Source organism: Lepidochelys olivacea (assembly GCF_965140295.1).
Source record: "Lepidochelys olivacea isolate rLepOli2 genome assembly, chromosome: 11".
Taxonomy (NCBI): Eukaryota; Metazoa; Chordata; order Testudines; family Cheloniidae; genus Lepidochelys; species Lepidochelys olivacea.
In genome coordinates, this window is record NC_140421.1 from 56,416,193 (window position 1) to 56,429,814 (window position 13,622).

General features: G+C 41.5%; 1 protein-coding gene across 1 annotated transcript in view; it reads right to left on the reverse strand.

Annotated features, from left to right (window-relative positions):
• The window catches only part of DNAH7 (dynein axonemal heavy chain 7), a 270,571-nt gene that overhangs the window by 116,098 nt on the left and 140,851 nt on the right, over nt 1-13,622 (reverse strand). The window contains exons 36-37 of the mRNA XM_084642935.1: nt 2,906-3,061; nt 2,055-2,223 (exon numbers count right to left, since the gene is read on the reverse strand). Of these exons, the coding sequence (XP_084499061.1) occupies nt 2,055-2,223; nt 2,906-3,061 (325 nt within the window). The remainder of the gene's footprint in view (nt 1-2,054; nt 2,224-2,905; nt 3,062-13,622) is intronic.

Sequence of the window (13,622 nt, forward strand, 5' to 3'; positions counted from 1 at the left end):
AAACTCCTCATCCCCAGCCCCTCCAGTCGGAACCCTCACCACTTCCTGCACCCCAACCCCCTGCTCTATCCCAGAGCCTGCTCTCACACCCTGAAACCCTCATTTTTGGCCCCACCCCAGAGCCTAAGGGAAGCCCCAAACATTCACAACCCTCACGTGGCTGTGTGTCGCCCACAACTGATTTTTTCTGTGGGTCAATGGCCTCTGATAGAAAAAAGGCTCCTCACCCCTGATCTAGACCATCTCTGACAGGTGTTTGTCTAACCTGCTCTTAAAAATCTCCAATGACAGAGAGTCTACCACCTCCCTAATTTATTATACCCTGACAGTTAAGTATTTCCTAATGTCCAACCTAAATCGCCCTGGCTGCAATTTAAGCCCATTGCTTCTTATACTTTATTCAGAGGTTAAAGAGAACAATTTTTCTCCCTCCTCCTTGTAACAATCTTTTATGCACTTGAAAACTGTTATCATATCCCCCCGCCTCAGTCTTCTCCAGACTGAACAAACCCAATTTTTTCAATCTTCCCTCATAAGTCATGTTGTCTAGATCTTTAATCATTTTTGTTGCTCTTCTCTGGATTTTCTCCAATTTGTCCATATCTTTCCTGAAATGTGGCACCCAGAACTGGACACAATACTCGAGGTGAGGCCTAATCAGCGCGGAGTAGAACAGAAGAATTACTTATCTTGTCTTACTTACAACACTCCTGCTAGTGCACCCCAGAATGATGTTTTATTTTTTTGCAACAGTGTTTCACCATTGACACATATTTAAGCTTGTGATCCACTATGACCCCCAGATCCCTTTCCACAGTACTCCTTCCTAGGGATGGGTTCCGTATCAGGGTCACCATCTAGTCCCAAAACCTGGTAATACTCTGACTGGGATAGTATTTCAGTAGAATAATGTAAAATCTACTACATAAATTATAGAGCGTGGTGTGCTTGAAATTAGTAAGATACCTTTAGAATCTATGATATGAACTTTCCAGTATACACCCGTTTATTTCTGCATTTGCTAATGCCAATTACTAATTTCCAGTATACACCTGCTAATCTCTGCATGCCAGAACACAATGGCATCCTCCACCCAGCATGACCTTGCATGCAGCAGGAAATTAACCCTGTCTTCCTGAGGCAGTTTGTCCTTAAAGTAGTCCAGAAAATTATGTTTGGAGAGAAGGGCCTGATAATTTGAGATCCCTTTTGGCTATGCCTATGAGGCTTAGGAGAACATAAATCCTTAAGGCTTGAACATGAAGGCTCACCAAAGAAACGGGATTGGGATGGGGTCTCTCAGAGACTCTAAAAGCAGATTTGCTTTTGTGTTTGTGAGTGCACCCTCTGCTCCTCTTCTCTCTGGATTCAGACACGGAATTGGGGGGATGCACACTTTGGATGATGTATGGGGGAGGCGGGTGACCTGGATCCCTGATCTGGATCTGACTGAGGTCTCATTGAAGGTGTTTTTGAAGCTGGAGCTCTTGCACTTGCCATGTTCAGCTGGGGAAGGAGCAACAGATACTGCACTTGGCAGGGATATGCACTGCCCAGGACAGTAAATACAGTCACTGACTGAAAAGAAGCAGGGCCAAGAAATACATTTTTGAAGCACAGAATCCTGGACATTATCCAAGCCCCACACTGACCAGGAGTGTTCCGCAGGGTGGGGATTCGAACACTAGCCAAGTATAACCATCTAGTAGAACACTAACAACAAACTAGGAATAAAATAACTTTGAATATATTTATAGGATAAAGAGAAAGGAGAAGTTCTGGACAGTGGAGGATTCTGACTCAGATCATGTGGCAATAAGAAAGAACTAGAGAGGGGGTCAATCCAACCCACCCCTTATACTCTTGGTGCAGAGCAAGAGGACAGCTGGGGTGCAGGAATGGACCAACGAACACTACTTGCAAGAATTCTCCAGTCTCAGGCATATGCACAGTGGAACACACCTATGGACCAGCACTTGAACAGTAACACATTTTCTTACAGGTACTTAGAATTTTAGTCATGTATAAAAGAACATATGATGCACATATCTTACCTGCTGGTCCCATCGCACACATAATTTGAACATCCACAAGTTTAATCATGGAGCAGTCTTTAAGGTCATACCAATTCCAGTGATCTAACCACTGGCGAAGTAACTCAACTGGAGGCTGAGCACCATAGACTTCTCGTGCTGGCATATTTACATCATCTACAAATACAACCTGAAAATGAAAATATGAAGGAAATTTGCTTTTCTAAATTTATTTTTAATATGCTTTCTAAACCTGTGGATACTCTGAGATCCACATGGATCTTGAAGGATCCATCAGAAGCCTGGGCAAAGAAGATTCTGGCCTGGATCTTGCTGCCAGATCCCTACAAGCTCTGGACATCAGAGCTCCTGCAGGAGTTATGCTAGAAGCAGCTCACCTGAACATGGATGACTCTAGCATATGCCTTTGAGGGTGAAGTTACACAGTGTGGAGGGGGAAACAATTCTGGGTACCGTGGATTCAGTTTGCAATTATTTGCACTGGTTACTCCTGTGGATATGGGACAGGGAAAACAGCCAAGATATATATCACTCACCTGCTGCCCTTATCCACCCCTCTTCCCCGCCATCCCTTCAAGAAGCTGGAACATTGTGAGAAAGTCTCAAGATAGGTGGAAGAAAGTATATCACAGAAGTATCCCTCTCCCTCAATTCGGTTCTGAGCACATCAACTCCCTTACATTTACATAAATAGAATAGGGAGCAAGAAAGTCTAAATTAGGAGAATTAGAACTCTGCCACTCTAGAATTACACTATGTTAATTATTCCTGCTTAATTTTACTTCTGGTTACAGTTGAGAAATAATGCATTTAAATATTTATTTTAGTTTAAAAAAATAGATTTCAGTTACCATTCGCTTCCCAAGAGGAGGACCATAAACTCCCTTCCTCCTTTTATCCAGCTTTGACATGATAATATTCTGAGTCTGAGCGGCTGTAGTTTGTGCTGAGAAATTAATGAGGAGAGGTTTGTAGACTTCTTTATTCAAGTTATTTAAAAGAAAATGCTGAAAGGATGATGAAGAGAAAAACAGTAAACCACATGTGTACATAGATCTGACAATTTTTCCAGTATTTCAGCAAAAGGCACAAGACTAACATTTATTGTCAAACATCCATAGGGGACAGTTTCCACATCAACTTTGCAAGTCACTGCTTAAAAATGATGGAATGATAAATGATCCCTGATCATTAACATTCAGATCTCTAATTTTTTATTCCAGAGATAAAGCAACATTCTCAGGATAATTCAAAGTGTTAGGACCCAATTTGTTAAAAGGAAAAAAACAACACCTAAAACTCATCATATATATTTCACATTTTCTCAGACTGTCTATATACTTACAGCATATCATACAAATTCAGTACATAAATCTCTCTTTCCAAACACAACATCTCATAATTCTCAAAACAATCACAGCTCCTCCCACAAACTTTGTATCACTGTCACCATCCCTTCAAGGAAAACTGACAAAGCTTCTTCTCAAGAACCAGTGTGAATTGATCTTTAAAAGTCTGAACCTACTCCTATTTAAGTCAATGAGAGTTTTGACATTGACTTCAGCTGGAGCAGGACTTAATAGATTACTATTGCGCAGTAAAAGACATTCCCTCTTCTTAAGGGTGGAACTGATCTGGGTGCAAGAGACCAAGAAAGGGAATGAACTGATTTCAATTACAACACAGAATACAAAGTGTACAGTGCTCACTTTATATTATTTTTATTACAAATATTTGCACTGTAAAAATGATAAACAAAAAAATAGTATTTTTCAACTGCAAATTTGACAAAATGCAAAGAAGGTACCAATGTGAAATTTCTAAAGATGGTTGAGTACTGTAGCTATCTTTAGAAATTTCACATTGAAATTGGTTTAAGAATCTGAAGTGCCTTCCAAAATCTGAGACGGATGATGTGTAGAGCATGCTTTCAGAAGTCTGAAAAGAGCAACACTCTGATGCGGAAACTGCAGGACCCAAACCACCTTCTGCTGGTGGCATCTGACTCAGATGATGAAAATGAACATGTGTCGGTCCGCACTGCTTTGGATCGTTATTGAGCAGAACCCATCAACAGCATGGATGCCTGTCCTCTGGAATGCTGGTTGAAGCATGAAGGGACATATAAATCTTTAGTGCATCTGGGACGTAAATATCTTGCGACACCGGCTACAACAGGGCCATGCAAACGTCCGTTTTCACTTTCAGGTGACGTTATAAAGAAGAAGTGGGCAGCATTATCTGCTGCAAATGTGAACAAACTTGTTTGTCTGAGCGATTGGCTGAACAAGAAGTAGGACTGATTGGAATTGTAGGCTCTGAAGTTTTACATTGCTTTATTTTTGAATGCAGCTTTTTTGTACATAATTGTACATCTGTAAGTTCAACTTTCATGATAAACAGATTACATTACAGTACAGAACTGAAAAATACTATTTCTTGTTTTTTACAGTGAAAATATTTGTAATAAAAGATATAAAATGAGCACTGTCCACTTTGTATTCTGTGTTGCAACTGAAATCAATATATTTGAATATGTAGAAAACATCCAAAATATTTAAATAAATGATATTCTATTATCATTTAACAGTGTGATTGAGTGATTAATTTTTTTTAATTGCTTGACAGCCCTAATATATATAAGAAACAGGAATTGTGTTTGTGAGGACTATAATTACTGAAAAAAATGCATGAATATATGAGAAACTATGTCATCTTATTCTAAAACAATCTGTACTCATGCTGAAGGGAATTTGTCAAGAAATATATTACAAATTAGAATCTCTGTAACTACTGTCCTAGACCATCTTAATTTCCAATTTTAAAATAAATTATTATTAGAATGAAAATGCATGAAAACTAGAAAGCAGACTTTACCTTTCTATATTGAATAAGAATTTTGAGGGTTGCCTAAATCAGACACATTTCTTCAGTTACAGGAAAGCCGAATTTACTTACAGAATAACAGACTTTGTTTTGGGCCAAATCATGCTTTGTCAAAGAAAAAGGCTGGGAAGCTTCATGAGTTTTCACTTTCATAGTTTCCTCCAAATTATGCTGCAAGGGAGATGCTCTGATATGAAACAGACAGGTAGTGGGTGGCTTCCACAGAAAGTCATGACTCTAATGAAATAGTACTACTTCCATGCCTTCCTTGGTGGAATGGCTCCTTCATTAGTCATGTTTACATTTATTCTTCACCTTCTTCTGCCTCACAAACCCATTCTAACATGGTCTGAGAATGCATCAGAGTATGTATCAAGTAATAAGAGAACCTAGATTCCCTAACACCCTGTTCTTTGTTCCAGAATATTCCCTAACACCCTGTTCTTTGACCAGAATATTATCCTTTTGACAGGGCAAGCCTCATTTTATCCAGGGAAATCCCTAGGGAGGGTCTGTGTGAAACCATGGTGAAAAGTTATCCTTGGGTTCCACCCTCCCAGGCAGCCATGCTTCTGTCAAAACTGCAAAGCCACATGAACCAAGATTGTGCATGGGGGCCTTTTACAGAGTCAAAAGAAGGAAAGGGTAATGTTGTGTTTGCACAATCTCTTTCCTTTGACAAATGTAGTTCAAACAAGGGGATTTTTTTCCTCCTTTCATCACCTCCGTGGGACTATAAAAGGATATAATCTGGCCCTTTGTAGTCAAATAATGTAAAAAACTATACTGCACACGTTTGCAATGAGAAATATAAATGTTTTTGAAAGAGCCCAACCATTTTTTGGTTTTATAAAGCTTAAAATGTCTGTTTTAATCTCTGCCAACAGCTATTAGATTTGTTAGATTATACCTTTTAGATCTAAATCATAATAAACTCAACAAAAAGAATATTTAATCCCTACCCTGGATAGAAAAATCTGAACTTTTATAAAGGCAAAGACAAAAGATAACAGAAAAAATAATTATTCAACTCAAGGAAACTACAGAGTATTGTGACTGAGCAGGTGATAATCTTCATGCAGGGTAACAACCATATTTACTTTTCTCTTTTGATCATTTCAAAATTCCCAAAGGAGGAGTGCATACCTATCAAGTCTATGGATACAGAACTAAACACTATCAGATAGAAGCTTGTCATATATTGCATTAGAGAGAGAGATTCTATGATTTAACTTTTGTATTTCTGTGGTAGGTAGTAGCAGCATTACCTGCTCTACTTCAAAGTGTAGTCATCCCTGCCCACACAAGCCTCAGCTTCAGTTGGTAGCACACAACAAAGGCCTCAGGGTAATGAGTGAAGGCCAATGACAGAACCAGACGATAAGGGCTAAATTTCCCAACGATGGTGAAGGTGGATAGGATATGACTGTCAGTGCATGGATTGTACAAGGCAGAAAAGGAACTAGATCTTCCAAATGGTCATTCACACCTTCAGGAACCAATGGCATTTGGCAGAAGAATTCCTGAGAAGGGGGACGGTTACCCCTCTGAAAAAACCTTCTATGTTTCCCAATACCCAAGTAAACAAATGGGCAGCCAGTCATGACAGCACCAGGGTTAAAGGCCCTGTTATTGCCAGATCCAGAAGAAGGGGCATGTTTCACATGCATATAGTGGGCAAGACCCAAACCCCACTTGGCTTATTGCATGTCTTGACATGAAACATGTTAACACTGATGGGTACTGAGTACAAGACAGCACTTGTCAAAGAACTCACTTACTACAAGATCATAATCACTGGCATCATAGCTCACTTGCCATAAAGTGATCAAATTACTGTGGAAGCAGCAACCTTTCTCCACTCCAGTAGTCCAGATAGTAGTCAAGGTGTGGCAGTTATCAGTCGACCTCTAGCACAGATCTTAACCACATAGCACCACATCTTCTTATGGTTACTTTATGCTCAGCTTTAACCCTGCTGTCTGTTGCTGTGGCCAACAGAAGATGCATCACCTGTGGAAAAGGATGCATTCTACCACCAGCTGGCTGTAAAAATCCAGTCAAATTCTACCACATGACACACTGTTAGTGCTCAGAGATTTCAATGTAACTGGTGTAACTGGTTGTGGTTGAAAGGGGTGTGAAATCGTGATAGGTCACTTTGGTTTGGATCCCCCAAGTGACCACACCATTCAGTTTCTGACATAGTGTGCTGTCGAGAGTTTCTCTGTCATAGGCTTAGGTTTAGGCACTTCAACAACCATTGCTGAACCTGAATTTCAATCAATGGACATGCCATGAAAGAAACTGACCACATAGTGAAATCTCACCAGCAAACTCAGACCATTGACTAACTGCTGCTGAGCTCTCGTTGCGTTATCCAACCCCTCGCAAACCAGATATCCACAAAGTAATCTCCACCATCTTTCCAAGCATCCTGTTGAAGCCATAAAATATACACAGGCCGTCAAAGATCACATAAGTAATCGTGATGCCCTCTTGGATGACATAGAGATTGTCTGGAGTTGATATGTAATGCTATATCATATGCCACCACTGAAACAATCAGCTTCAGAGGGTTGTGCAGAAACCTTGGCTTTCTGAAGAGCCCTTTGATATATTAGGGGGAAAAAATCAGAACACCCAAGCAGGGAGATGTCCAAGAATGTAAGTGATTGAAAGGCATTTTTCAGGCCATATCAAAATGTGACTGTGAAGTCTACATTAAATTCCTTGACCAATAAAGCAGAGGACATCCCAAAGCACAATATTCTGAATCCTATCTACAGGGCTATCTCATGTGTGGTTGATAGCCACAAACAGACTTCTAATATTCTCAAGATGAAACCAAATGGCTCTTCCTGCTCATCAATGGACGAAGTCCTGGGAAGATGGCAAACACATTATGAAAGTGTGTACCTTAGAGCTACCTTCAAGACACCACTGACTTCCTGAGGAAACTACAATCCATCAGTGATCTTCCTGATAACACCATCCTGGCCACTACGGATGTAGAAGCCCTCTACACCAACATTCCACACAAAGATGGACTACAAGCCGTCAAGAACACTATCCCCGATAATGTCACGGCTAACCTGGTGGCTGAACTTTGTGACTTTGTCCTTACCCATAACTATTTTACATTTGGGGACAATGTATACCTTCAGATCATGCACCTGCTGATGACTGCCCAGAGCAATGTGATCTGGCAAACTATATGGCTGAAGACCTAGGGACCAAAACAGAGCCTCCATCACTCAAGGCAATATGAAAGGCCTTCCAAAAGTTATGGAATGGATGTGCTGCTGGAACTGATGGTATTCCACATGAGCTGTTCAAAGGTTCCTTGGAATCAGTGTGCACTGGCCTGAATCAAATGTTTTTAAAAGTATGGGCACCAGACATTGTACCAGCAGAATGGAAACATGGTATCATAATACAAGGGTTAGAGATCTGACATCAAGTTTGGCAACGACAGGCCAATCTCACTGCTACTGGTCCCCAGAAAGGTTTTCATTACTGTTCCGCTTGGCAGGACATCACTTAACAGACACCACTATCCACAGCAATCAGGTTTCATTCCTGGGTGGTCGACAGAGGATATTGTCCTTACCCTCCAGTTTCTGGTTGACCTGCATTGAGAATTGAATTGCCTGCTTCACATGCCATATATAGACATTGAAGCAACTTTTTATTCTGCTGACGGGTCAACGCTTTCACTGTCACTGAAAGGATTTGGTATCCCAAATGTTCTGCTGAAGCTCGTGCACTATCTTCACACTGGTTTCAGAGTAGCAGCCGTGTTAGTCTGTATCCGCAAAAAGAAAAGAAGGACTTGTGGCACTTTAGAGACTAACCAATTTATTTGAGCATAAGCTTTCATGAGCTACAGCTCACTTCATCAGATGCATTCAGTGGAAAATACAGTGGGGAGATTTATATGCACAGAGAACATGAAACAATGGGTGTTACCATACACACTGTAATGAGAGTGATCACTTAAGGTGAGCTATTACGAGCAGGAGAGCGGGGGAGAAAAAACCTTTTGTAGTGATAATCGAGGTGGGCCATTTCCAGCAGTTGACAAGAACGTCTGAGGAACAGTGTGTGTGTGTGGGGAGGGGAGGGAAATAGATTTACTTTGTGTAATGACCCATCCACTCCCAGCCTTTATTCAAGCCTAAGTTAATTGTATCCAGTTTGCAAATTAATTCCAATTCAGCAGTCTCTCGTTGGAGTCTGTTTCTGAAGATTTTTTGTTGAAGAATTGCAACTTTTAGATCTGTAATCGAGTGACCAAAGAGATTGAAGTGTTCTCCGACTGGTTTTTGAAAGTTATAATTCTTGACGTATGATTTGTGTCCATTTATTCTTTTATGTAGAGACTGTCCAGTTTGGCCAATGTACATGGCAGAGGTGCAATGCTGGCACATGATGGCATATATTACATTGATAGATGTGCAGGTGAATGAGCCTCTGATAGTGTGGCTGATGTGATTAGGCCCTATGATGGTGTCCCCTGAATAGATATGTGGATGCAGTTGGCAACGGGCTTTGTTGCAAGGATTGGTTCCTGGGTTAGTGGTTCTGTTGTGTGGTGTGTGGTTGCTGGTGAGTATTTGCTTCAGGTTGGGGGGCTGTTAGTAAGCAAGGACTGGCCTGTCTCCCAAGATCTGTGAGAGTGATGGGTCGTCCTTCAGGATAGGTTGTAGATCCTTGATGATGCGTTGGAGAGGTTTTAGTTGGGGGCTGAAGGTGATGGCTAGTGGCGTTCTGTTATTTTCTTTGTTGGGCCTGTCCTGTAGTAGGTAACTTCTGAGAACTCTTCTGGCTCTGTCAATCTGTTTCTTCACTTCAGCAGGTGGGTACTGTAGTTGTATGCATGCTTGATAGAGATCTTGTAGGTGTTTGGCTCTGTCTGAGGGGTTGGAGCAAATGCGGTTGTATCGTAGAGCTTGGCTGTAGACAATGGATCGTGTGGTGTGGTCTGGGTGAAAGCTGGAGGCATGGAGGTAGGAATAGCGGTCAGTAGGTTTCCGGTATAAGGTGGTGTTTATGTGACCATCGCTTATTAGCACCGTAGTGTCCAGGAAGTGGATCTCTTGTGTGGACTAGTCCAGGCTGAGGTTGATGGTGGGATGGAAATTGTGGAAATCATGGTGGAATTCGTCAAGGGCTTCTTTTCCATGGGTCCAGATGATGAAGATGTCATCAATGTAGCGCAAGTAGAGTACGGGCATTAGGGGACAGAGCTGAGGAAGCGTTGTTCTAAGTCAGCCATAAAAATGTTGGCATACTGTGGGGCCATGTGGGTACCTTGATGCAGAAGGGATTAAGCACCATGGAGAGTGTTGAGGCATCTGTCTACCTCAGCTGCAAGAACTGTTCAAATGACTGCAGCAAATCAGATGTCCTATGACAATTAAGTATCACCACCTCCTCCATGAAGTCCATGTCTCTCCTCTGGATGCAAAAATGCACTGAGACAAAGTTCAGGATCTATCAGACCTCTGTACTGCCATTTGGGTCAGAAACCTGGACCCTCTTAGAGGCAGATTTGGAGAGGCTAGAAGCATTCCATATGCACTGTCAGCACTAAATCTTGAGCATAAAGGGTTCAACTTTGTCTGAAATGCCATAATCTTGCAGAGACATGGCCTTCCTCCAATAGCCCAATACATTCAAAAGTGGTGTTGTGTGCTCTTTGGCCATGTTGCCAGGATAGACAAAAACACCCCAGCACAATGTGCTCTCAAACTCTCATTGACAAGTGAAGGGGTGCACACCTTTACCCTACCTAGTATCACCCTGGGGCTGCCCCAGAGATTTGCAGGACTGAGCCAGATCTCGGAACTTCACTCCGCAATGCCTGATATGGTGCCATCAACTGTGATCACTCTGACTGGCACAATGGTCCTCAGTAGACTATGCACATTTGATGACGATGATGAATTTCTGTAGAAAATATTGCTATGTACATTTCAAGAACACAGTGGTGTATCCAGAGTTTTTTCCACTCTTAGCCTATGTCTACACGACTGTGATAAGTCGACCTACACTACGCAACTCCAGCTACGAGAATAATGTAGCTGGAGTCGACGTACTTTAGGTCGAGTTACTGCAGGGTCTATACCCCGGGGGGTCAATGCGAGAAACTCTCCCGTCAACTTACCTTACTCTTCTCATCAGAGGTAGAGTACAGGGATCAACTGGAGAGCGATCTGCTGTCGATTTGGCGGGTCTTCACTAGACCTGCTAAATCGATCGCCAGTGAATCAATCTCAGAGCGTCAACCGCAGCTGTAGTGTAGATATAGCCACAGTCTTCCTTCCTTTTCACAAAAGTTCTTCAGTAAAGTTATTACAGAACAAAACTAGGCCATTAATGTTGAGGCAGAATCTTTTATCATTTAGTGAATTTTATCATGCTGAGGTGGGAGGGAAGGAAGAGGAGGAAAGACATAAAATTTAAAGACCATAAAACGAAGACTTCCTAAACAGTTTCATTCCATCATAAAACTAATAACCCGTGAATATTTTTAATCACAGACTAAATACCACTGTAATTAATACCACAAGTATTCATTTTGTTCTTAAATATCAAAACAGATACTCACATTACAAGTAGAGGTTGTCAGCCTGGAAGGACATAAAGGACTTTGAGGATATCTCAAAGAGACTGGTAGGGGGAATGGGCATTGGAGCTTATTGACTCTTCCAAATACAAGTATTACGTTCACATCTCTGGCACATTATGTCAACACCAGTATATAGAGGGGCCAGATTGTGCCCCCAAGCCTTCAGGATATAACTTTAGGGGCATGTTAGACTAAGATGCATAGTAGCTTCAATGTACTGCTCTCCCAAGTGTAAGTTTGCAGTTCTGTGCAGAATTAAGAAAACTTTCCTTCTCCCTCTTCTCCCATGTAAGACATCAACATAGCACAAGGAAGGAGTTTATCCAGATCTACAATAGGTTAATTCCTGAACAACAAAACTGCCATAGAAAACTAATAGACCATTGCCGCCTTAGACTTAAATATTGACACACCATCTCCCCCTCTCAAATCTCAAATTTAAAGGCTGTGTGTAGGGGGTTCTGCAGTGATCAGGAGGTGCCAAGTCTCCCACTCCAGACCACGCAGCACAAGCAGAGCTACTCGGAGGCTGCTCCTGCAGCAGCCTCTGTGATGCCTGATTTCCCCTCCCTTTTCCTGATAGGGAGATTTAGTTGGTGAATCCATACAGCTGTGGATTCGACAGACACACTGCCACCTCTCCCTGGTCCCATCCCTGCTCCATCCCATATGCTGGTACATACAGAGCCTTGTGAAGCATGCAGCACTGGAAGTCCCTTTAAGCGGACTGCATCCTGCTCCACTGCCTAGAGCAACAATACTCCATTGTACTAATTCCATTGTCTATCATGCTTTACATGTCTGCAAAGAGTGGTGGAGGCAGGATTTGCCACATAATTCTTGTCAATTCTGTATGATGAATTAGAGTTGATCCAACCATTTCATCATGCAAATTAGGATCCTTTTAAAACAGTACTCAAAGACTATTCTTTTGATAGTCAAATGACAAAATTAAGATGAAAAAGGTACTACTCAGTGACTGAAGATAAAAAAAAACTATTGTATCCCAAAATAATGAGTCAATAATTTCAAAATGCTAACAAAATCTGCCTTCCATTACACAGCCTGACATCTCTTTAGACAGATGAAATAACATTTATAGATATATAAAAAAAAACTAGCTTGCTTTCTCATTCAAGTACAGAAAGTTGTATGCTTTCGACAAGACCAAGCTTCCTTTTGATTATAATTCATAAGCTTTGGAAAACATACCCTACCCTATACCATCACTTACTTTAAATGAATGTGTTTCTATTATTTATGTTTCTAATTTTATGTGTTAGGCACTTATGTACTCAAAACTAAAAGCCCTGCCTTATTCAGTGCACAGGATGGATGGTGCCCATGTAATGAGTCGCTATTACATGTTTTATCTTATTTCAGTGTGCTGAGTGATTTCTTATTTATTATACATTATTCTAACCCTGCTCTGAAGACAGTTATTAATTTCCTCATGGGCTTTTCTATGGCATTTATCACTATATACCCGAGTACTTCACAACATTAATTAATTTATCTTCACAACACCCCTGTGAGATGAGGGGGCAGTAGTATCCCATTTTACAGATGGGGAATTGAGGCACAGAGAGACTGAGGCCTTGTCTACACTACAAAATTACTCCGATTTTACAGAAGTCAATTTTTTGGAAAAGATTGTATAAAGTTGAGTGCATGCATCCACACTAAGCACATTAATTCAGCGGTGTGTGTCCACAGTACTGTGGCAAGTGTCGACATTCTGAGAGGTGCACTGTGGGTAGCTATCCCACAGTTCCCGCAGTCCCCACTGCCCATTGGAATTCTGGGCTGAGCTCCCAGTGCCTGATGGGGCCAAAAATTTGTCACGGGTGGTTATGGGTAAATGTTGTCAGTCAACCCTCCCTCCGTGAAAGCAACGGCAGACAATCATTTTGCACCCTTTCCCTGGATTGCCCAAGCAGACGCCATAGCACGGCAAGCATGGAGCCCGTTCAGCTCACCGCAGCAGTTATGACCATTGTAAACACCTCCCGCATTATCATGCAGTTTATGCAGAACCAGAACCT